The following is a 22,235-nucleotide window of genomic DNA, read 5'->3' on the forward strand; positions in this document are numbered from 1 at the left end:
ATACTAAAAATATTCATATCCACCCTGCCAGAGCCTGCATTGGGTGGAGCGGTGACTTATAGACTGTGCTTGTAATAATTAATAAAATAATGAGCTACTTAGATATTAGAGATTAATTGAATAGGAAACTGAATGGCTCCAAGGGCTACCCTCCACTCAACCAGCTTTTCTTCTCATTGAAGTTACTTCTCTGGAGGGACACTATTCCCGTCCTTCTCAGGGGCACCAGTCGTTATTCCAGCGAGGAACAAGGACCTCTTCCCTCACCAACACTACCCCTGCCCCACCAAGTGACACCATATTCCCCCACAATGCTGCATCCTCCCCAATGTCTCTACACTAAGGAACACCACAACTTCCCTCTCACAGAACACCAGCCACCCTCTCCCCAACCATCTGCATTGTTTTCCTTAACTGTACTTCACTCCTAGCGCAGGATCATCCACATGTGGCGCCTTGTTCTTTGACTAGTCAAATGTTCCCTCTGAATTCTGAAGGGGCTAAACATCCTTGATCAGTTTTCTTCTTGTGGGAAGAGTTCTATATTTCGCCAATTATATTTTTGAGCCTAATCTCTCAGCATCGCATAGGAGATACGAGCCAGATATGAATACTTAAGAAAAACAGAATCTTGATCCTTATCTCAGCTTTTGACAGAGGTACCAATACTCGTAATAAAATTGCCAATGTTGAATCCTGATTAGTTTATGACATCAAGTGAGTCAAAAGCAAATCACTATCAGAAAACACCCATGGATTTCAACTCCAGCTGGCTACTACTTATTATTAAAGGAGGAGCAGAAATTTAAAAAGCCATTAATTAAGACCAAAATAAGCCATCAGAAATTGTATATAAGAAGCGTTACCCAAGACAGAAAAACTAAAAAGAAAGGCTTCAGTCGTAATGACTCAGAGAATTTCACTATTTTATCCACAGGAACATTTATTGCTAACTAAACCATTTAAAATTATACACCTTGTATGTGTTCAGTTTGGGACTCAAATACCAGCTGAGGTACCCAGTGAGTTACTAAAAGTACATTTAAGTCATAAATAAAGCAAATAGCTCAGAGGCACGGATACTAGGATCACACTCAGGCTATTAATGCAAATACAGAAGCAGCTCCCGGGCTTCCTATCACTTCAGTAATATCAGTAAATAATTACCACCTCAGACAACAGTACAGGGGGTAGATGGGGAGGAGGCAGCTGAGACTATTCAACCCATTAACACTACCTGACGGAATAATATAAAAGAGCAGTCAGAACTCACCCTCCAAAACTCATAGGACTGCGACTGCAGAAGGCTCCCATTCCGCCGAAGTATAAGTGGTGACCGGGAGCGCGCACAGCGCGCGTGCCCGCTCCCCCTGGCGGCGGCGCGAGAGCACGCGCGCTGGCCGCCCCGCCCCCCGGGCTCGGCTCGCACGTGAGTGGGCGAGCGCTCTCCCGATACAATGTAGCGGATGAATTGGCAACACGGGCGGGGGGCGGAGCCTGTGTGGGCGCGCGAACCGGGGGCCTGGGAGGGGCGGGGCCTGTGGGCGCGCGAACCTGGGGCGGGGGCGGAGCCTGTGGGCGCGCGAACCTGGGGCTGGGGTGGGGGCGGTGCAGATGCTGGAAACCCGAGACAAAGGTTGGAAACGCTCAGCGGGTAACGGTACGTGTCGACGCTTCTTTGACCTGAATCGTTGGCTCTGCTCCTCTTCTCCACAGACGCTGCCCGACCTGCTGGGTGTTTCCAGCACTGCTTTTAAACGCCAGACTGGTCGAGAGGGCTGCGGCGTCGCCAGGAATTGGGCGCTGATGTGAGCAACAATCTGGAAAAAGTGTTTTGTATTTCTGTTTAAAGTGTTATAAAAAATTGCGGTTGGGCTGAGGAGAGACCGCTTGACCAGCGGTCACCTGTACTACCCTGGTCAACTTTCGTTATCGGAAAGCACAATCAAACAAGTCAAACTTGCTTTGGCAAATCAAGGTTGCTGTTCCGTTATGAACACCTGTTATCATTCCAATATTTCCTTAAGACAGTCTTGATGGGCTGAATGGACTCCTTCAATGTTGACTCAAAGAGCAATTCCATTTCCCCCATAGTTTTCCCTGTAACTTATTCTTTTCACATTCCCATCAACCGTCAGATTCTACCCTACACTCTAGAGTCATAGAGTAATACAATACGGAAACAGACCCTTCAGCCCAATTGATCCATGCTGCACACTGTATCCCCTCCGATAGTCCTGGTTGCCCCTCCCCTCCATGTACCTATCCAATCCCTCTTAAATGTTGTAATTGTACCTGCCTCGACCACTTCCTCTGGCAGGTCATTCCAGATATTCACCACCCTCTGTGTAACAAAGTTACCCCTTAGGTCTCTTTTAAATCTCCCCCCTCTAGTATCTGTGCCCTCTGGTTTTGGACTCCCCAACCCTGGGGAAAAGACTATGACCGTCCACCTTATCCATACCCCTCATGATTTTATACACTTCTGAGGTCACTCCTTATTCTCCCACACTCCAAGGAATAAAGATCCAGCATGGCCAACCTCTCCTTGTAACTCAGGCCAAGTCCAGGCAGCATCGTAAATCTGCATCCTTGCCAGCTTGACAATGTCTTTCCTATAACAGGGTGACCAGAACTGTACACAATACTCCAAATGCAGCCTCACCAAGGACTTGTATAACTGCAATATAATGTCCCTACTCCTAAACTCGATGCCCTGACTGATGAAGGCCAGCGTGCTAAACGCCTTCTTCACGACCCTGTCTGCTTGCGCACCTACTTTTAATAAACTGTGCACTTGTATTCCCAGGTCCCTCTCTTCCAGTCAGTGCCCTGGAATTCACTGTACAAGACCTACCCTGCTTTGAATGCCCAAGATCTTGGAAAAGCCAGATTTGATAACAAGGTTGGAGGACAAAATATTGGCGTGTACGTGAGATTTTTGTTTGGGTCAGTATGGTGAAGAAATGGAGAACAGATCACTTTTGATCTAGCGTAATGTAAATAGTAATAAATCTCAGTGAGGCATGAATTGGGAACCTATGTTGAAAGGTACTTGAAGAATCTAATGCATAGTTTACAATACCAACTTAAAGCATCAAAATCCAGTGGGAAAAGTGTATCAGCACTGGGCAACGAGGCATTAGACATACTATTAGATGAAACGAAAAGTCTAAGAATGTGATCATTAAGAACAGTAAGCCTGAGAATTAGGAACATTTTCAATAAAGGATCAAGAAATTGATGAGGAAAAGGAAAATAATGTACAAGTGCGAAAGATAAAATCAGACTGTTAAAGTTTCAATGTTAAATGAAAGATTAGAAACATAGAAAAACCTACAGCACAATTCAGGCCCTTCAGCCCACAAAGCTGTGCCGAATGTGTCCCTAACCCTAGAAATTACTAGGCTTACCCATAGCCCTCTATAGAAACATAGAAAAACCTACTGCACAATTCAGGCCCTTCGGCGTTAACAAAACAAAATGTTAGCAAAACTTTCTGGGTCTCTTGTAGTCTGAGACAGGAGAAATTATAAGATGAGCTATCTTTATTGGTCACATGTAATTTGAAACACACAATGAAATATCTTTTTGCATAGTGTGTTCTGGGGGCAGCCCGCAAGTGTCGCCACGCTTCTGGCGCCAACACAGCATGCCCACAACTCCTAACCTGTATGTCCTTGGAATGTGGGAGGAAACCGGAGAACCCGGAGGAAATCCACACAGACACAGGGAGAACGTACAAACTCCTTACAGACAGCGGCGGGAATATTGGGGAACAAGGAAATGCAGAGAAAATATTTTTTCTGGCTCCACAGAAGATACAAAATGCCTCCTGGAAACAGTGGAGAACAACATGTATGGAGAGAATTGGAAGCTGAAAGAAAGAAATTAGTGAAAAAAGTGCTGGAGAAATGAATGGGACTAAAAGCAAATAAATCTCAAGACCAGATGACTTGCATCAAGGTTTTGGAAGTGGTGGCCATGGAGATAGTTGGTGCACTTGTTGTCATCTTACAATATTCCAGAAATTCTGTAATGGTTCCCACAGACTAGAAGGTAGGAAATGTGACTCCACTGTTTTCTGAAAAAAAAAGAGGAAAAGAAAACTATATAACAATTAGCCCAACAAGAGAAGAAGGGAAAATAGTAGAATCAATTATTTCTCATTTCATTGGTCTTTATAAAATAAGTGGCCTGGTTCTCAGTATTTGCATCAGTCTGGTTCCCCCACTTATTTCCCTTCAACTCTCCTGTCACCCACCTACATAGAGGGTAATTAACAGGAGCTAAATAACCTAGCAGCACATCAACTGGAGCAGTCTGGGGAAACCCACATCACAGGCAGAATGATCAAATTCCACACAGACAGCACTAGTGGTCAAATGTGAACCTAGCTCATTGGAGCTGTGGAGCAACAGCACTGATTATTGTGGCACAATGCCAAGGAAGAAAATAATAAAAGGATTGGGCAGAGTTGACATGGATTTACAAAAGGGAAATTGTATTTGAAAAATCTGTTAAGAGTTCTTTCAACATAGATAAGGGAAATCAGTGGAGGTGGTGTATTTGGATTGCAGAAGACTTTCAATAACATGGCACACAAGAGTATCAAACAAAATTAGAACATTTGGAATGGAGGTAATTGCTAGCAATGGATTGGGAATTGGTTAACAGATATAAAACCAAGACTAGGCATAGACAAGTCCTTTCTGAGTTGGGAGATTTTGACTTGTTAGTTGCTGCTAGGGTTGGTACTGGAGACTTGAGTGTTCAATCTGTGTCAGTGATTTTGATGGCAGAACAGTGTTAACTATCCAAGTTTACTGATATTAAGTGGGATGCCAGTGTGGGTTGTGTGAGTATGCAGAGAAGCAGACTAAGTAAAGGTGAGGTAGACATTCACACGCATCCCTCAGTCCTTGTTTATTGCATCTCGTGCTCCTGATGTGGCCTCCTCTACATTGGTGAGACCAAGCGACTGCGCTGCTGAGAACCTGTGCTCCATCTGCCGTGGCCTTCAAGAGTTTCCGGTTGCTATTACCCTTCCTGTTCACACACCAGCATGTCTGTCCTCTGCCTCCTCTACTGCCAGGGTGAGGATTTATGTAAACTAGAGGAACAGCACCTCATTCTGCCTGAGTAGTCTGCAACCTGACAGTATTAACATTGAATTTCCCTCTGTCCTTTTACCCTCTTCTGATCTATCAGTTCCTCCTACACCCACCACAGCCCCCTATTGTCCTTTTTCTTTCCCCTGCCCCACCCACTGCATCTGCCCATCACCTTCCATTGGGTCCCCACCTTCTGTATTTGATTCCATGCTCACCTGCATTCCCTGTCAGATTCCATCATCTTCAGCCCTTTGCCCTCCACCTATCACCTCCCAGCCTCTCCCTATTTCCACTGTCCCCTTTCCCACCTGCCAATCACCCCTCCTCACTATAGGAGCCACCTATTGCTTTCCAGCTCTGGCTCCACCCCTTCCCTCCACCTCTTTATACTGGTTCTATTTATCTCCCCTCTTATCTTTCAGTCCAAATGAAGGGTCTTGACCCAAAACATCAACTGTCCATTTCCCTCCACAGATACTGCCTGACTCGCTGAGTTCCACCAGCGTCTTGTTTGTTGCTAAGGACTTCTCACTGCTGTTATTTGGGCATCTGGAATTTTGTGTATAGATGTAGTCTACCTACATATGGAAAGGTGTACTTTTGTGACAGGAAGTGCAGCAAAAGTTCCAGGTTGATTCCTCAGATTAGAAGAGATTAAGCATATATTTATTTACTAGTCACATATGCATCGAAACATACAGTAAAATGCGTCTTTTTGCGTTACTGAGAATGTGCTGGGGGCAGCCCGCAAGTGTCGCCACTCTTCCGGCGCCAACATAGCATGCCCGCAACTTCCTAACCTGTACGTCTTTGGAATGTGGGAGGAAACCAGAGCACCCGGAGGAAACCCATGCAGACACGGGGAGAACGTACAAACTCCTTACAGACAGCAGCAGAATTGAACCCGGGTTGCTGGTGCTGTAATAATGTTACACTAACCGTTACATTACCATTTTGCCCAGGCTTAGCTGATATCCAAGTTTATAAAAATGAGGAGTGATCTCATTGAAAGGTGTAAAATTTGTATTGGGCTTGATGGGGAGGATGTGGGATTTATGTTTCCCTTGGTTTGGGGGTGGGGTTCCACCTAGAACCAGGGGAGCCTTGTCCTCAGAAAAAGCCCAGCTATTCAAGATTGAGATTTCTTCACCCAGAGTACAGTGAATCTTTGGAGTTCTCTATCCAAGAGGGCTGCGGGGATTGGATTGCTGAATATTTTCAAGGAACTACTTGGCAGATTCTTGAATATTAAAAGGTTCTAGAGATATGGGATTAGTGCAGGATAATGATGCACAGGATCAGCCATGATTTTATTGAATGGCAGAGCAGTTACAAGGTGCCGATTGGCAAATTCCCATTTCTGTTACACTCTACCAGTATTGGTCAAATCTCCCATTGTCGTGTGGCAAGTCAAGTAAAAGAGGGGGAAGTTGAAGTACAGGGTAGGTCCATGAATGGTAAACTGGAGGTTTAAGAAGGTAACTCACCAGGTAGGATCCTACGGAGTGGTGGAAATTAAGTAATTCAGGCTTTAATCTTTCAATCCCAGAAGACTGTAGAAATACAAATGTTCACAAATGCAAGGATAAAGCCAGTGCTAGAAAATGTGCTAGAATTGAAAACCCAGGATACAGTTAATATTTATTTGGAAATGTGTAGAACCTAAGCAAAGATGTTAAAGGCAAATTATGCTTTTCTAATTTTGCTTCTGGTGAGGATTAGAAGGAGCAATTTAGTCAATGATGTATACAGATTTTCAGATGCATTTCAAAAAATAAGGCAGACTTCTCAGCAAAGCTAAAACCCATGGAATAAAATAAGGAGTTACAACATAAGTTAGCTAAGGAACAGGAAGCAGAGAATAGGGATTGTTATGGGCATGGGGAAAGGGATTGGGATGAGGTTACTATTTTTGATTTGGGTAAGTGATGTGGATGTGTGGCATATACTGTCAATATTTGCAGATGGCATAAAACCTGTGATAAACAGTGAAGGGGATAGTGACAGACCTCACGAGGACACGGGCAGGTGGAATGTGTAGACAAATGGCCGATGAAATTTAACACTGAACTGAAAAGAGGTCCATTTTGGTGGCAATATCATCTAAATGGTGCATTTCTAAAGAGGATGCAGGAATCGAGAGCTGGATTCAAGTTTTTATAGGACAGGTTTTCTAAAATAAAATGTAATTAACATGGCATAGATCCTGGAATTTATAAATACAGGTATAGAGAACAACAGGAGAATTTTGTCCAATTCTAGGCACTACACTTTAGGAAGGATGTGAAGGCTTGAGAAGGTCCAAGGAATGAGGAACCAAATTTGTGGATGGGCTGAGGCAACCGTGATTTCTCATTAATGCAGGAAAGCGTACAAGGTAATTTTGAAAGCAGTATAAAAGTGAAGAAAGGACAATCTTTTCATCTGTTTCGGTGGATTTCAATGATCGGCAAAAGGACCAAAGGTGTGGTGGGGAAATTGTTTTGTCAGTCAGCAAGTACGATCTGGAGTGCACCGCCTGGGAAAAATGGAAGCAGACTGGGTTGTGGCTTTCAGTAAGGAGTTATCTGAAGTAAAGGACTTGCACGATTGGTATTGATTTATTATTGTCACTTGTACCGAGGTACAGTGAAAAACTTGTCTTGCATACCGATCGTACAAGTCAATTCATTACACAGTGCAGTTACACTGAATTAGTACAGAGTGCATTGATATAGTATAGGTAAAAACGATAACAGTACACAGAGTAAAGTGTCACGGCTACAGAGAAAGTGCAGTGCAATAAGGTGCAAGTTCACAACAAGGTAGATCATGAGGTCAGAGTCCATCTCTTCGTATAAGGGAACCATTCAATAGTCTTATCACAGTGGGGTAGAAGCTGTCCTTAAGTCCGGTGGCATGTGCCCGTGGGCTCCTGTAGTTTCTACCCGATGGACTATTAAGAAAGAGATAATGAGACAAACTGTATTACTCTGCTGTAGTTCACTTGGATGTGATGGACTGAATGGTTCACTTCAACCCCTTGCTGCATGTGTCTGGGGTCTGCAAGCTATTTTTATCACAGCACATGTGAAGAGCTGTGTAGGACTGAACTGGGCAGTGCAGAACTAAGGTGCCACATTGCTATCACTGGTGAGTGGGTGTCATTACAGTAACATTGATGTACGGTTTCCATTACGATTGGAAATCCCTGACTCAACTGTGTGTGTTTGTGGGAGAGGTAGGGGAAGCAAAGTTTATGTAGAGACTTGAATTTTAATATTACAGCATAAAATACTGTGGATGAATATGAAATAAAAGCAAGAAATATTCAGCAGGTAATGCAGCCATCCACTGATGAAAACTGATTTGAAATATTTAAAACATTTTGTTTTATTCTGTCATTATGGTAATGGCGTCGGTCTTGGCTCAGTAAAAGTACAGTCACCTGAGGTAGAGGGTCAGAAGGCTGTGTGTTCTGGACCAATCCAAATGCTTGAGCACAAATAGGGTAGATACTGCACTGCAGGGCTGGTGGAGTGGTGCACAGGCAATCTTTCAGATGAGATGTTAATGAGAGGTGGGCAGAAAAGGGCAACGCAGTGGCACAGCTGGTAAAGTTGCTTCCTCTGCTCCATTGACCCAGCTCAATCCTGACCTCCGATATCTGTGTGGACTTTGCATCTCCTCCCTGTGACAGTGGAGGTTCCCCGGGTGCTCTGGTTTCCTCCCACATCCCAAAGACGTTCAGGTTAGTAGGTAAATGGACAGTGTAAATTGCCCCTAATGTGTAGGTGAGTAGTAGAATGAGGAGTTGATGGGGATGTGGGGAGAAAAGATTACAGGGAAAATCAGTGGGGAATGGCACTAATGTGAGCCAGCAGAATTAATGAGATGAACAGGCTTATCGAAATATATAAAGATTCAATGGCACTATCTTGAAGAGCAGCATCTGAATTTTTCAATGTTTATTCTTCATCTAAACATCAAAAAATGAATACCTGGTCATTATCATATTACTATTTATGGGATCTTGCTGTGCCTGTTGGATGCCTGGTCAACCTACAACAGTGACTATGCTCCAAAATTGCTTGAGCTTCAGTATTTTGGAACATGGAGAAGTGCTACATAAGCACATGTTCCTTTCTGACCAGACAATGTGTTAGGTCAGAGTTGGATTACAATGACCAGGGGTTTAAGTACTGTAGAAGGGACTGGCGATAAAATTGTGCATTCAGTTGGATGGTAATGAGATTTGCAAGGACATATAAAGGGGGGAGGTTAAGTGCAGGGAGCAATTTGAGAGGACAAGACGACCGTTTAACTTGTACTTTCCACTCAGTCTCCTCATCAGGGATGAAGAATGATATTAAGGGGGGCAAATCTAGTTGCATAACATTTATTCTACAACTGACAATGATTGAGTGTCTGAATAAGTTGCAAGCATGGATGTTATTTTAAAGCATGAGGGCAGTTTGGGTCTGTTACTAGTGAGTGTTGTGGGAAAAACAAATGAAGGTGGACTGGTGTTTTGATGGCTTTTTATCCAAGATACCAGAAAGTTTGAGGTGTGTCTGGAAGGGAGGTGGATATGCACAAGAATTAAAGCAACTGCAGACTTGGCCACCAATGGCTGAGCAAAGAATATCAAGCAGACCAGTTGGAGGTACATGGATCTCAGCCAGTTGCTAAACTGGAGGAAGTACTAGCAAAAGCTTTAAAAACAAGGAATATTTTGATTATTGAGGCATTAATGGAGGAAAAAAACTGAGCATAGCGACAGTGTAAAAATGGCAATTTTGGAAGGTGCAAGGAGGAATTGAGTCAGGATCGCTTTAGATTGGCAAATCGAGGTGTTAAAAGCATGAATGAAGCGATAAGCAGCAGATGAGCTAGGACAGAGTGTATGGAGTCAATCTCAATAGGGCCAAAAGGACCCTGAGGCAGTGAACCATTTGGTCTTGTGGCTTGGCTGGTAGTACTCCCTCAGGACATCAAACATAGTGCCGTGGGATATCTTAAAATGCAGAGGGGAGCTATTCCTGTCATTCTGTCCAATATTTATTCCTGAATCAATTCCTAATAAATTTATCTGGCCCTGGGAGCATGCTTTGCACAATTTGGGTGTCATGTTTCCCATAATCCATTTGTGGTACCCAGTAAAAGTACTTTGTTGATTGTAAACACTTTGGGATGCCCTGACAGTGCAGAATATAGTTTGGAAATGCAGGACTTTCCCGGGAACAGGGACAAGGTTGGTGAAGGTGGAAATTTGTATTCCACCAATGTGTGATGTCAGACAAGCTGCGTGATGTCAGCACGTTGAGAGTGACGGTGGCAAGGTGGAACTGCCATTATGGTTTTGGAAAACGTCACTAAGGGGCAGTATAAACCGCACTAAATGCCTTGAGCATCTACGAATGAGAAGTGTTTGGATGCCTTCAATATTTTATGGAAAGTTCACCTCACTGGGACTTCTTAATGGAAATAATGTGACCTACATGTTTTACAGTAATCATGATGACACTATCAACTGCATGGTATAATGTTCACATAAATAAGATACAAAACACTAACTTGTTTTATGTTCAAATGGTTTCTGTTATCAATAAATTCACTTGTGGTGAATATTCACTATCAGTTCTCCCTCAAACCCACACACAGCCCACCCATTTAACACAGTTTTAAACACCCCCACATCAGGCATGAGTCAGGCTTGCCCCAAAATACTTATTCCAGTGGTCCAAATGAGGCATTGGTTCATTGTTACGTGTATGGTGAATGTGAAATGGATGAAGACATTTAATCACTGTATCAATACTCCTAAGTAGTAATTGCTACAGTTCCATGCAGAAGCATGTAGAAATTAGACATTTTTTCATTATTCAGTAATCAAGCCATGGACTCCTAGTGGCACTTTCAAGTGTGCAGCATGTACATGTGGGCTCAAAAAAAGTGGAACCTAAACTTTAAATAATCTCCATATTTAGTGTTATCACAGATTAATCTGATAGCAAACTGGAAAGATTTCTTCCTGTTCATTAAAAGTCAAAAATGTATAGATCTACTAAGTTTCTGCACTGCAAGTGGCTCCTAGTTTCACAAGGATAACTTCAGGAGTTCATCCACATCACTTGGAGTTGGATGTTTAAGGAATAAATCTCAATGTTATAGCTCTTCAATTTTATAGTTCCCAGAAAACTGGAGTATGAGTAAACAAGATCAAAATAAAATCTCTTGCAGTAAGAAAGCAAAGGTCACCTGAGGAAAACATTTCTTGGTGGGCTACAGCCTCACCAGGTGCTCATCTCTGGCATAAATCAATTCTGTTTGTAGAATCAAGGTTTCAGGTGTGAAATAAAAACAATGCTGGAAATACACAGCAGGTCTGGCAGTATCTGTAGAGTGACAATGTTAACATTTCAGGTTGATGACTTTTCATCAGGTGCCCTGAAATCTTAATTGGCATTTCTCTCTCCACAGGTGCTGCCAGACCTGCTGAGTATTTCTGGCAGGGACCTTGGAGTGCAAGTTCATAGCTCCCTGAAAATGGTGACACAGTGGATAAAGTGGTAAAGAAGGCATTCAGCTTGCTCCCCTGCATAGCTGGCATATGGAGTATCAGAGTTGGGTCATCATGTTGCAGCTGTACAAGACATTGGTTAGGTCACACTTGGAATATTGTGTTCAGTGCTGGTCAACACACTATAAAAAGGATGTGATAACACTACGAAGAGTGCAGAAGAGTTTCACCAGGATGTTGCCTAGAATGGACTACTTTAGTTACAAGGAGAGATTGGATAGGCTGGGATTCTCATTGGAGCACAGGAGGCTGAGGGGTGGCCTTGGAGGTTTATAAAATTATGAAGGGCACAGATAGGGTAAATGGTCTTTTTCCCAGGGTAGGGCAGTCTAAAACTAGTTGACACAAGTTTCAGGAGAGGGGAAATGGTTAAAGGAGATCGAGGGGCAGGTCTTTCCACAGAGGGTGGTGAATATATGGAACAAGCTGCCAGAGGTAGTGGTACAGGTAGGTATAATCATAGCATTTAAAAAGCATTTGGACAGGCAGATGTATGGGAAGGAACGAGAGGGTTATTGGCCAAATGCAGGAAAACAGGGTTAGTGTAGATAGGGATCTCGTTTGTGTCAGGTTGAAGGGAGCATTTCCATGTATAACTGACTCTACTAGCACAGCTTCACCTGCTGGACACATCCTAGCATCCTGCACTTAACAACATTTACATTCTTTTTTTTTGTGTGTTTTGACTTTCTAACTGCCCTCATTTCACCTGTTCTCTCACTGCCACCATTGACCTATCCACGAGATGGCCAACTACAACTTACCCCCACGGCAACCCAGGCCTTGCCCCAAGAGATTTCCCTTTGCCTCATACTTCCCTCTGCCCATCCTCTCTGCTACTTAAAACCAACTTCTCAGCCATGTTTACAACTGATTGTTTGGCACCCAATTCAACAGGTTAGTCAGGCACAGGGTGGAGCGTTATTGAAAAGCGGATCAGTGGACTGACAACTTGAGCAAATAGAAGCTGAGTCATCAGCCCCAGTGCTGGGGAACCTGTATTTGCAGTGATTAGTTTTGAACTTTTAATTCAACTAAGTAAAATGAAAAGGTGAAGGACAGTAAGGGCAAATGTTTTGCTTCGGCTGATTCATTTTCTTGGTGGTAGATGTTGAGAAAATGTACACAAAGTACATCAACCCACTGTGTAATAGGCAGATCAAAACTGGCAAAAATGCGGTTGCTTCAGCCGTAGTTGTGGTTAGTCCACCTTATATCCTGAACATCCAGCTACTACTTGCAACACATTAGCTGTACATTTTGCTTACCTGGCCCACAGAAACCCCATTTACTTAAATCCAGAGATGCAACACAAAACATGCAATGAGATCTTTTACAATGAATGCCACAAATGCCATTATAAAATAAAGTCAGAATTCCAGCAAATAACTTTAGAAAGGTCTTCCACAACCCCAGCATATCCCAACTTTGCAGTTAGAGTGTTGTCACTGATTTAATGTAGGGAACTTGGCAGCCTGCATGCGCCAAACAGCCCCACAAATTACAATGTAAAAATGATCAAATAATTCGGGAGGTTGGTTGAGAGGTAATATTGGCCAGGAAATTCCCTTAAGGCATAAAGGTACAATAAAGCTTAACTATTTGAATAGAATAAATTTGCCTTCAAGTCATGCAGGCTACAATTACTACTTGCAATTAATTAAATCAAACTTGTAGGAAAAAAAACATGAAAATCAAAAAGTACAGATGCTGGAAATCAGAAACAAACAGAACACACTTAGATTAGGCAGAATCTCCGGAAAAGTGAGATAGTGTTTCAGGTCAAAAAGCCTTCAATTGAACTGGAAGAGAAAAATTAATTTTAAGTTGCAGGAAGATGGGGGATGGATGGATAGAACGTAGGGAATATTTCTGATACGATAAGGATGCCAAAGCGAGTTCAATGTTTATCGAGCTGTCTGGTTAATAGATTAACGAGTGAAGTGAAAGAGAGAGAGAACAAACAAAAGCATACGTAAAAAAATGCAGATCAGAGCTATTGCTGAACCTGAAACTTGAGAATTGCAGGAAATGTCCCTCAGTGTCTGTGGTGAAATAAACAAACAACTACTAATACAGATCATAACCTCAGAGCAGAACTGCTCAGTTCTGAGACAAAGAGGAAGCAAGTTATCAGAAATTGTCAAATTTGATATTGAATCTTGAAGGCTACAAGGCCCCAGACGATAGACGACGCCGTTCAAGCTTGCATTGGGTATTGTTGGAACAGAAGATTAGACTATGGTGAATGATTTGTTATTCAAACTGGAAGAAGATAAACAGTGGCATTCTACACAGATTGGTGCTCGGGCTGTTGGTTTTTATAATCCATACTAGTGACCTAGAATTAGGGATGCAAGCCACAATTTCAGATTTTTCAGATGATAGAATACTTGACAGCACTGTGAACTGGAAAGAGGATAGTGATATAAACAGCAGGATATAAACAGGCTGGAGGAATGGGCAGACATGTGACAAATGAAGTTTAATGCAGAGAAATGAGAGGTGATACATTTTGGTAGGAAGAATGAGCAGCCGTAATATAGAATACAGGATACTGTTCTAACAGGTGTAGGAGCAGAGGGACCTGGGAGCATGGGTGCACAAGTCACTGGAAGTGGAAGACACTTGAGAAAGCAGTTAATAAAGCATACACAATTCTGGGCTTTATCAAGAGTATAAAAGCAACAGTCATTGCCGAACCTTAATAAAACTCTGGTCCAGCCTCAACTGAAGTTTATTTACTTATGGTCACCTCATTTATAGGAAGGATGAGAGGGTCTTAGATGGGGGGGGGGGGGGGGGGGGGGGGGTCCAGGAATGAGGAATAACAGTTACAAGGATAGGTTAGAGGGGCTGGGACTGTTTACTTTAGAGAAGGCAGAGGAGAGATTTGATAGTATATAAAATGATGAGGGATCTGGATAGATGGACAGTGGGAGGCTGTTCCTCTCACTGTCCAGTGGTGAAGATATTGAGGGCAAGAGTCATAGGTAAATAAAAGAGGGGAAGAGAATTAAGAGTTACATGAAAAGTTATTTTACACAGTTTGCATTTGGAATCCAAAGTGCATTGCCTGACAATGCAGTGGAGGCAGATTCCATTGTGGCCTTCTTGATCAAATTATAAATGGCACGGAAAAATTTGAAAGACTACAGAAAAGGGGCTGGGAGTGGAAGGAATGAGTTGCTTTGGAAAGAACCAGCACAGTGGGCCAAATGGCCTCCTGTGCTGTAACCAATGATTTATGGATTTGAGAACAAGGAAAACAATTTAACAAGAAGTCGGTATTAGTCAATAGGCAAAAGCACCTTGGGTGATTGAGCACTGGAAAGGTAAAGGTACAAGCAGTATTTTGACTCAAAACATTTACAGTGGCTGGAAGATTATTGGAAGAGTTAAGTTTGGATGCAACAAAGATACGAATCAGGGAAATGTTGGAGTGAATATGTTGGCAGAAGCTCACCTCATGGTCAAACACAATGTAATGGTTGTGAAAAGTCTGGCTCAACTTCCTATGGTTACAGGGTAGAAACAATGGCCAGGAACACAATTTATGACAGGGACTAAAACTAGTCACTTCAGTCTTCCCTTGTCAAGATGCTGAAGACCAGAAAGAAATTCTCTATTGAATAAATGGGCAATAATTTATCAAACAGTGCAAATTTTATGAATGCTCTTCCACGTCTCATCTAGCTTCATATTTTTAATCTATGTGCCGTCCACAAAATGCATTCAATGAGTTGCAGCAAACAGCAAAGCAGCTCATTTTCAGGAGCGCTGTGAGATGTAGCTAAGGTCTTGCTCTTTGCCAAAGTTTAATTTTTCTTAGTCCCTGGAAAATGAAATAACACCAAATACATAGCCTGGTCCTGTAGTCAGGAAAAGAATCCAGGGAGTATGCATAAACAGTAAGATGTTAACTTACTGAAGGATCATCCATCCACACTTAGGAAAGTTGCCTATTCGTTAGTACGCAAAGAGATGGAGGTTAGACTTCTTATACCAAGAAACTAAATCTTGGAAAATTTACAACAGGAGGCCATTTGGCCCATTGTGTCCATTTTTGTTGAAAGAGCTATCAACCTAATCCCTTCTTTACATCTGATTGGTACACTGCCAGATCACAGCTCCGTGGACACATCCATACAAATGTGGCATTTGGTACACTGCCAGATCACAGCTCCGTGGACACATCCATACAAATGTGGCATGGGTTTCTGATAGTTTTTCAGGCAGCAAGTTCCAGATCTTTTCTACCCAATGGTTGAAAAATATTTCCCTTGGTACACCTCTAATCCTTCTACCAATGACTAAATCCATGCTCCCTGGTTTTTGACTTTACTAATTACAGCATTGTCTAAAATGTGGAAAACTTATAATGGCATTTAATTGTAGCAAAATCATTTTAATTTTCAGAATAGTACAGCTTCACCAACAAATCAGACAAAATGATGTTCTTCATTTAACATGTCGACAAAAATGGCAATGAAACAGACATTTAAATGTCACAAAAATAAAAGTCAATGTTCTGCATACAACATTATTTTTATATCTTGCTTTCTTTAGGCGCTGGTTATACAGGTATATGACATACATAAGACAAAACTGCCCATGTGGAAAGAATCCACAATAGCAGAGTCCAGGTGCTCAAGATATATCAAAATGGCTACTATTGTTAACCCATTACATGAGATCATTTAAACCAAAGAAATTATGAAAATTATATTTCAAGTCACAAGGACTGTATAGCACTGTATAACCGTATAGCTTAACTCCTTTAAGGACTACAATGAACAAAGTGCACTGAAGAGGTTCTGTGATGCAGTTGCTTGTTTCTAACCTCTTATAGTCAAATAGAGATTGACAAGTATGAGCAAAGTTAAAATGAAACATCAAAACAAAATGAAAACAACCTTGGTCCAGTCCCAGCTTAATTCAGTAAAGTTCACGAAACAAACACTTCATTTTGAAACATAACCTTACTTCACCAAAACATGTACCTTCCTCCGTGCTAATCTGAAATGTGGCACACTAGGTCTTAACTCAAGGCCTAACAATACTCACAATGAAGCTGGATTAATGGCAAGATCTTCCACCCAGCCAAGTTAGAGAAGTTCAGGGTTTAGTTAGCTCAAGGCCACACACAAAAAAACAAATCCAATCTTCTACACACTTACATGTCACTGGAAGATGCAGGTTATAAGTTACTAGGTACCATTTAAGTCCTTAATATACATCAAATTCAGGTTTTATCATCTGAGACAACAATTTCCAAAAGATTGTGTCAGATAAAGCACACATGCAAATGACATTTTGTACGAAACAAGAAAGGAGTGACAGGATAATTCAAGTTCCTAATAAAGTCAAGTGGGCTAAATGCTATTCCTTATTACTGTACAATAAGTTTATTCTGAATGTAAACATGTAATCATACTTCTGGTGAATATCCTTAATGGAAGCAAAGCTGAAACCAAGATTTATCAATCAGATTTTCAATACACAATATTGTAGTGAAATGATAGTCTGAGCAAGGATGGCTAAAATATATCAAAGAGCCCAGATTCCCTTTTCTCTATCATTTAAAGGGACATCACATGCTGAGAGATTTTAAGGCACTCCTCTCCCCCCAACATTTTGTTTTTGGTTAAGGAAGCCTGCTTCCCAAAATATTGATATGTAAAATACAAAGAACTACAAGATGGAAGTCACACTGAACAAGATTTCCAAATAACACTTACTGTCTGAACTATTCAGATTGGTCCCATGACTGAATAACCAGAACTGACATTTCTTTGCCACTACAAAAAGCAAAAAGTTAGCACAGTGTTCCAAGTGCGTACCAGACACATTTGTACCATTAGTTTGATGCACAGTCTTTCCATGTGTGGAATTAAAGAGAAATATGCCCAGCACATTTCTTCATGAGGATAGAGATCACTTAACTTTAGAAGAAACACTCACTCATTCTTTTAAATTTGGAAGAGCAACTCACCTCCAAGTAACATTCAATTGAAAGTGGAGCCCTGATAATAAATGGCTAAAGACATGGGAGCCAAAAGATGGGTTTGCTTACAAGATGGGATGAGCAATTCACATCTAAACGTTTTCATAAAGCTGCCCACCTTCTGGCCCAGCTGAGAACCAGGGAACTGTTTTCCAACAGCAGTGTACAGATTTAGCTGCCGGGGAACCTTGGGACTCAAACATGACAATGTAGATGGAAAGCAAGCTTTCCTATTGTGTTCCTAGTTATTCAACTAGTCCAAGTTTTTATGGTGAGACTGAATGTGCAACTAGGTATCCTCATCATCATCACTGATGACATCTCTCCTCTCAGGGGTTGCAGTTTCACGTTCCCGAAGAAAATCCTGGCGGATTACTTCCAATTCACTCAACTCCAGACGCACTTTCTCCAAGTGGAAAGCTCGGCGACTCTGGATCAGGCGCATTGGAAAGGGATTCATGTCCGCAAAGGCAATGTAGGTAAGTTTTCTAGAAAACAAAACAATTAGATATACTGATAATTAATGAAAAAATAGCTGGTAGTTTTTCTTCCCTCTGTTCTCACCAGGACATTAGAAAATCACACACGCAAGTTCAGCTTCAGCACATAATCTTTCCACTAAGACATAAAGGAGGTGATGAGGACCCTGTGGCACATCTTGAACATGCAGAGAACTTGCAATGGCATCAGTTCACAATACAGAATAACATGGAGGGCCAGAAAGCTTGTGAATTGGGAGCAGGAGGCAGCCAATCAGCCCCTCGAACTGCTTCTCCATTTAAGGTCATGACTAATCTGATCATATTCCTATCAACCCCCAGTAACCATTCACCCCCTTACTTATCAAGTATCTAGCTACCTCTGCCTTAAAAATATTCAGACTCCTCTCTCACCACCCTGAAGAGAGTTCCAAAGATTCATGAACCTCAAGAGAAAAACATTTCCTCCCATCTCTCTCAAATGGTAACCCCTTATTTTTAAACAGTGTTCCTTGCTCTCTATTCACCCAGAAGTAATATTCTTTTCATATCCATGCCGTCCAGACCACTCATATATGTTTCAATTAAGTTGACTCTAAACACCAATGGAAACAAGCCTAGCCCGTCCAGTCTTTCCTCATACAACCCACTCATTCCAGGAATCAGTCTCTTAACCAGCCATCATCATCTTTGGTCTTACAGGTATGACTCGATAGGTAGCATTCCTATCTCATGGGAAACATGTAGCTGCAATCCCCACTTGAGAAATATGTACAAAAATCTAGACCTAATGTGGTGCTAAGGGAGTACTACACTGTCAGAGTTCGGTGTTTCCATGAAACTTTAAACCAAGGCTCTGTCTGCTTTCTCAGGGATTTAGCAGAGTCTGTGGCAGTACTTAAAAGAAAAACAAGAGTCCCCCGACTCCCATGCCATCATCTTGGCCACTATTTGTTCCATAACTGAGTTCACTGGTCATTATTGTTGCTGTCTGGGAGACCTTGCTGTGCGTAATTTCCCATCCACATTATTTTCTTTACAACAGTGACAACAAAGTCTTTCATTGGTTGCTAAACAATTTGGAATTTCCCAAAGACAAGACCTCAACACTGGGAAACTGAACCCATAAAGCATTTAATTCTTCATACTTTTCCCATCATTGAAATCACAGCAGTATACATATATTGTACTTGTTCACCATTCCCTTTACACTTCTGACTAGAAAATACGTCATCCTCATCCAAAATTAATTGTGAAAGAGTTCCAAGCTTATATCTACCCACTAGTTCCCTTTAAAAATTTGATCAGGTTACTCCATTGCCTTCTAAATTCAAGGAATTACAAACTAATAAGTCATTATTTTGTAATCTATCCTGAAATTTCTTCAAGGCCAATATAACCTTGAATTAAATGGCTGTAACTATTCACATTAACTAGGGCTTTGTATGGTCAGAGCAAAACTCTCACCCACCCATACTTGGAGTCCCCTAGTATTTCCAGCATGTGTCATATTTTGCTTTTGAATGAAATTCAATCCACTGGTTGGAATTTTACTGCAGTTGCAGTTTTTAAAAATCAGCTATTTTTATAATCTCCCATGGCCTTTTATTCTCTCAATAGTGGGATATTTTACTCACTAGACTTTCCATAAAAGCTATCCATTCTCCTTTCCTCTTCTTGTTTACTTTCTTCAACCCATCAGTTACAACAAACCCCAGCCTGGCCTTTACAGGTGCCCAAGAGTAAGTTATACACTTCCATAATATCAGACTTTGTTCCAATTTTCAACACCAGCAGATTTTCCTTAGTTTCTAATTTGAATAACAAATTTAAACCCAGAGTTAATCATAGAGCATGAAAACAGGCCCTTTGGCCCACTTGAGTCCATGCCAACATCAAGCACCCATACACACTAACGTCATTTTATTCTCCCCACATTTCCATCAACTTTCCCCAGATTTTGTCCCTCACCCCTACATACCTGGAGGAATTTACAGTCTCCAATCAACCTACTGACCTGCACATCTTTGGGACATGGAAAGAAATTGGAACACCCAGAGGGAATCCACGTGGTCAGTGGGAGAACATGCAAACTCCGCACAGACAGCACCAGAGGTGATGATTGAACCTGGGTCCGTGGACCCGAGGCTGTAGCTGTCCTAGCTGTGCCAGTGCACCACCCCTGTTGGGAAAAGAATTCTAATTTTTATAACAAGGGATGAAGATATTTCAAGTCAGCTTGTGGGATTTGGAGGGGGACCTTGGTGTGATGGTGTTCCCAATTCCCTGTTGTCCTTGTCTACTTTGGAATTAGAAATCATTAGGTTTGAGAGGTGCTGCAGTGCATTTGGGAGATATTACATACCGTAGGCACATGCTAGTGGAGGAAATGAACTTTGTGATGAGTAGATGCCTGTCAAGCAAGCAGGCTTGAGATGTATTGTTAGAGCTGCACTTATCCAGGCAAGTCGAAAGATTATTCTGTTATTCTCCTAACCCGAACATTGTAGATGGTAGAAATGCTTTGGCGAATGGCAGGAGCCATTCCCTATTCTGGGAATCAAATGCTAGAATACTCAACTTCTGATCTATCTTTTTGTAGCCAGTGTTTATATAGCTGGACCAGTTGCATTTTTGGTCAGTGGTAATTCTTTCCCCCCAGGACATTGACTGAAGTGGGTTTAATGACAGCAATGCTACTGAACATCAAGCTGAAGTGGTTGAGATTTCTCAAGCTGTAGATGGTCCTTGCCTGGCACTTGTGTACATAATAGCAGGTTAGCATTATACCTAAGCATTGCTGGAGGACAGATATTAGGCCATGTTTCGTGGATGACAGAGTTCTGTACAAAAGTGCCAGCAAAATGGAATTTCTGATCTATGTGGGTGAATGTGGAAGTTCCAAACTTGCTAACAATTTCATGACTACAATCTAATGCTGAATTCCTCATGGAACCCAATGTCATGAATCATAAATTTATATAGCACAGAAATAGGCCCTTTGGCTCAACCAAGATGTCCATCTGAGCTAGTCCCATTGGACTGTGTTTGGGGAGGGAATTCTAAATTGCCATAATCCACCCCTGCAGTTACACTGGGGAATCCACTTGAACAACCAGTGCTAGATTAAACAGGAAACTTCCATTGATTTTAAAGAAGAATAGATGAAGATAGAAAGTTAAGATCTTTTCCCCCAATCATTTAGCATTTATTCAAATGTTTTCAAGTGCTTAAGTTTTAATTTTATTGTAACTATTTAAATAATTTTAATATTGACTAGAGTAACAGCTGACTACGGACTAGGCTAGGGAGCATTGCTTCGCCAACCATTGATGCTTTTCTGGCATTGTGGGTGGGGCTTTCTCTGCCAACTCTTCTCCAACCCCTTCCGCACCTCATACGCAAGTACAGGGACTTGGCCCAACACAGGGTCTCACTACCAAGTTAGAAGCTGGCACCAGCAGACTGGCTTCCACACCAGCCAAGTGTAATCTGCCTTCATTAATCATCTTAAGGTCAGGTGCTTGCCACTGATCACAGATTCTGTGCTAATTGTTGTGTTTGTATGTATGCCTGTGTGTGGTGTGGCCCAAGGTGAGATGCACTAAGGCCACAGAAGGAGCCTGAGACAAACTGTAAAGTCAACAGGATGCTGGGTTTTGTTTTATTAATGTAAGAAAATGAAAATTAAACATGAAATAACTACAGTAATTAAATCAATCTTTTTATTAAAAAGTAAATATTTCAGGGGAAGGTGGATCTGAAAGGGAAAGGTATGAAAGTGTTCAGCTCAGGACACCATTGTAGGGCTTACCGTGCATCAAGAATAGTGCGAGTGAAGTATCTCAGATACTTGAATATGGACATATTATCCTGAAGCTTTAGAAACTCATCCTCCTTAAATTTGAAGACTGCAAGTGCATATCGAAATATAACCTGTGTAAGATACAGAAAAATGCCAACCATTAACGTGTTAACACTTGTTGCTGATGTCAATCAAAACAAGCAACATCGAAGTGACAGGCAGTTTCTAAACGAGGTTTTTAAAAAAAATTTGAAACATTAGAGTCAGT

The 22,235-nt window shown here is 41.8% G+C and overlaps 2 protein-coding genes across 3 annotated transcripts in view; both read right to left on the reverse strand.

Annotated features, from left to right (window-relative positions):
• dapk2b (death-associated protein kinase 2b) overlaps nt 1-1,327 on the reverse strand; it is a 127,266-nt gene extending 125,939 nt beyond the window's left edge. Inside the window, exon 1 of the mRNA XM_052042353.1 lies at nt 1,274-1,327. The gene's annotated coding sequence lies outside the window, so the exon portion shown is untranslated. The remainder of the gene's footprint in view (nt 1-1,273) is intronic.
• A 14,336-nt stretch (nt 1,328-15,663) lies between these two features.
• tbc1d2b (TBC1 domain family, member 2B) overlaps nt 15,664-22,235 on the reverse strand; it is an 80,596-nt gene continuing 74,024 nt past the window's right edge. For both annotated transcript variants that reach the window (XM_052042343.1, XM_052042344.1), the window contains exons 12-13: nt 21,977-22,098; nt 15,664-18,171 (exon numbers count right to left, since the gene is read on the reverse strand). In XM_052042343.1, coding sequence (XP_051898303.1) covers nt 17,973-18,171; nt 21,977-22,098 — 321 coding nt within the window. In that variant the 3' untranslated portion in view covers nt 15,664-17,972. The remainder of the gene's footprint in view (nt 18,172-21,976; nt 22,099-22,235) is intronic.

This window comes from Pristis pectinata, chromosome 32, assembly GCF_009764475.1.
Source record: "Pristis pectinata isolate sPriPec2 chromosome 32, sPriPec2.1.pri, whole genome shotgun sequence".
NCBI lineage: Eukaryota > Metazoa > Chordata > Chondrichthyes > Rhinopristiformes > Pristidae > Pristis > Pristis pectinata.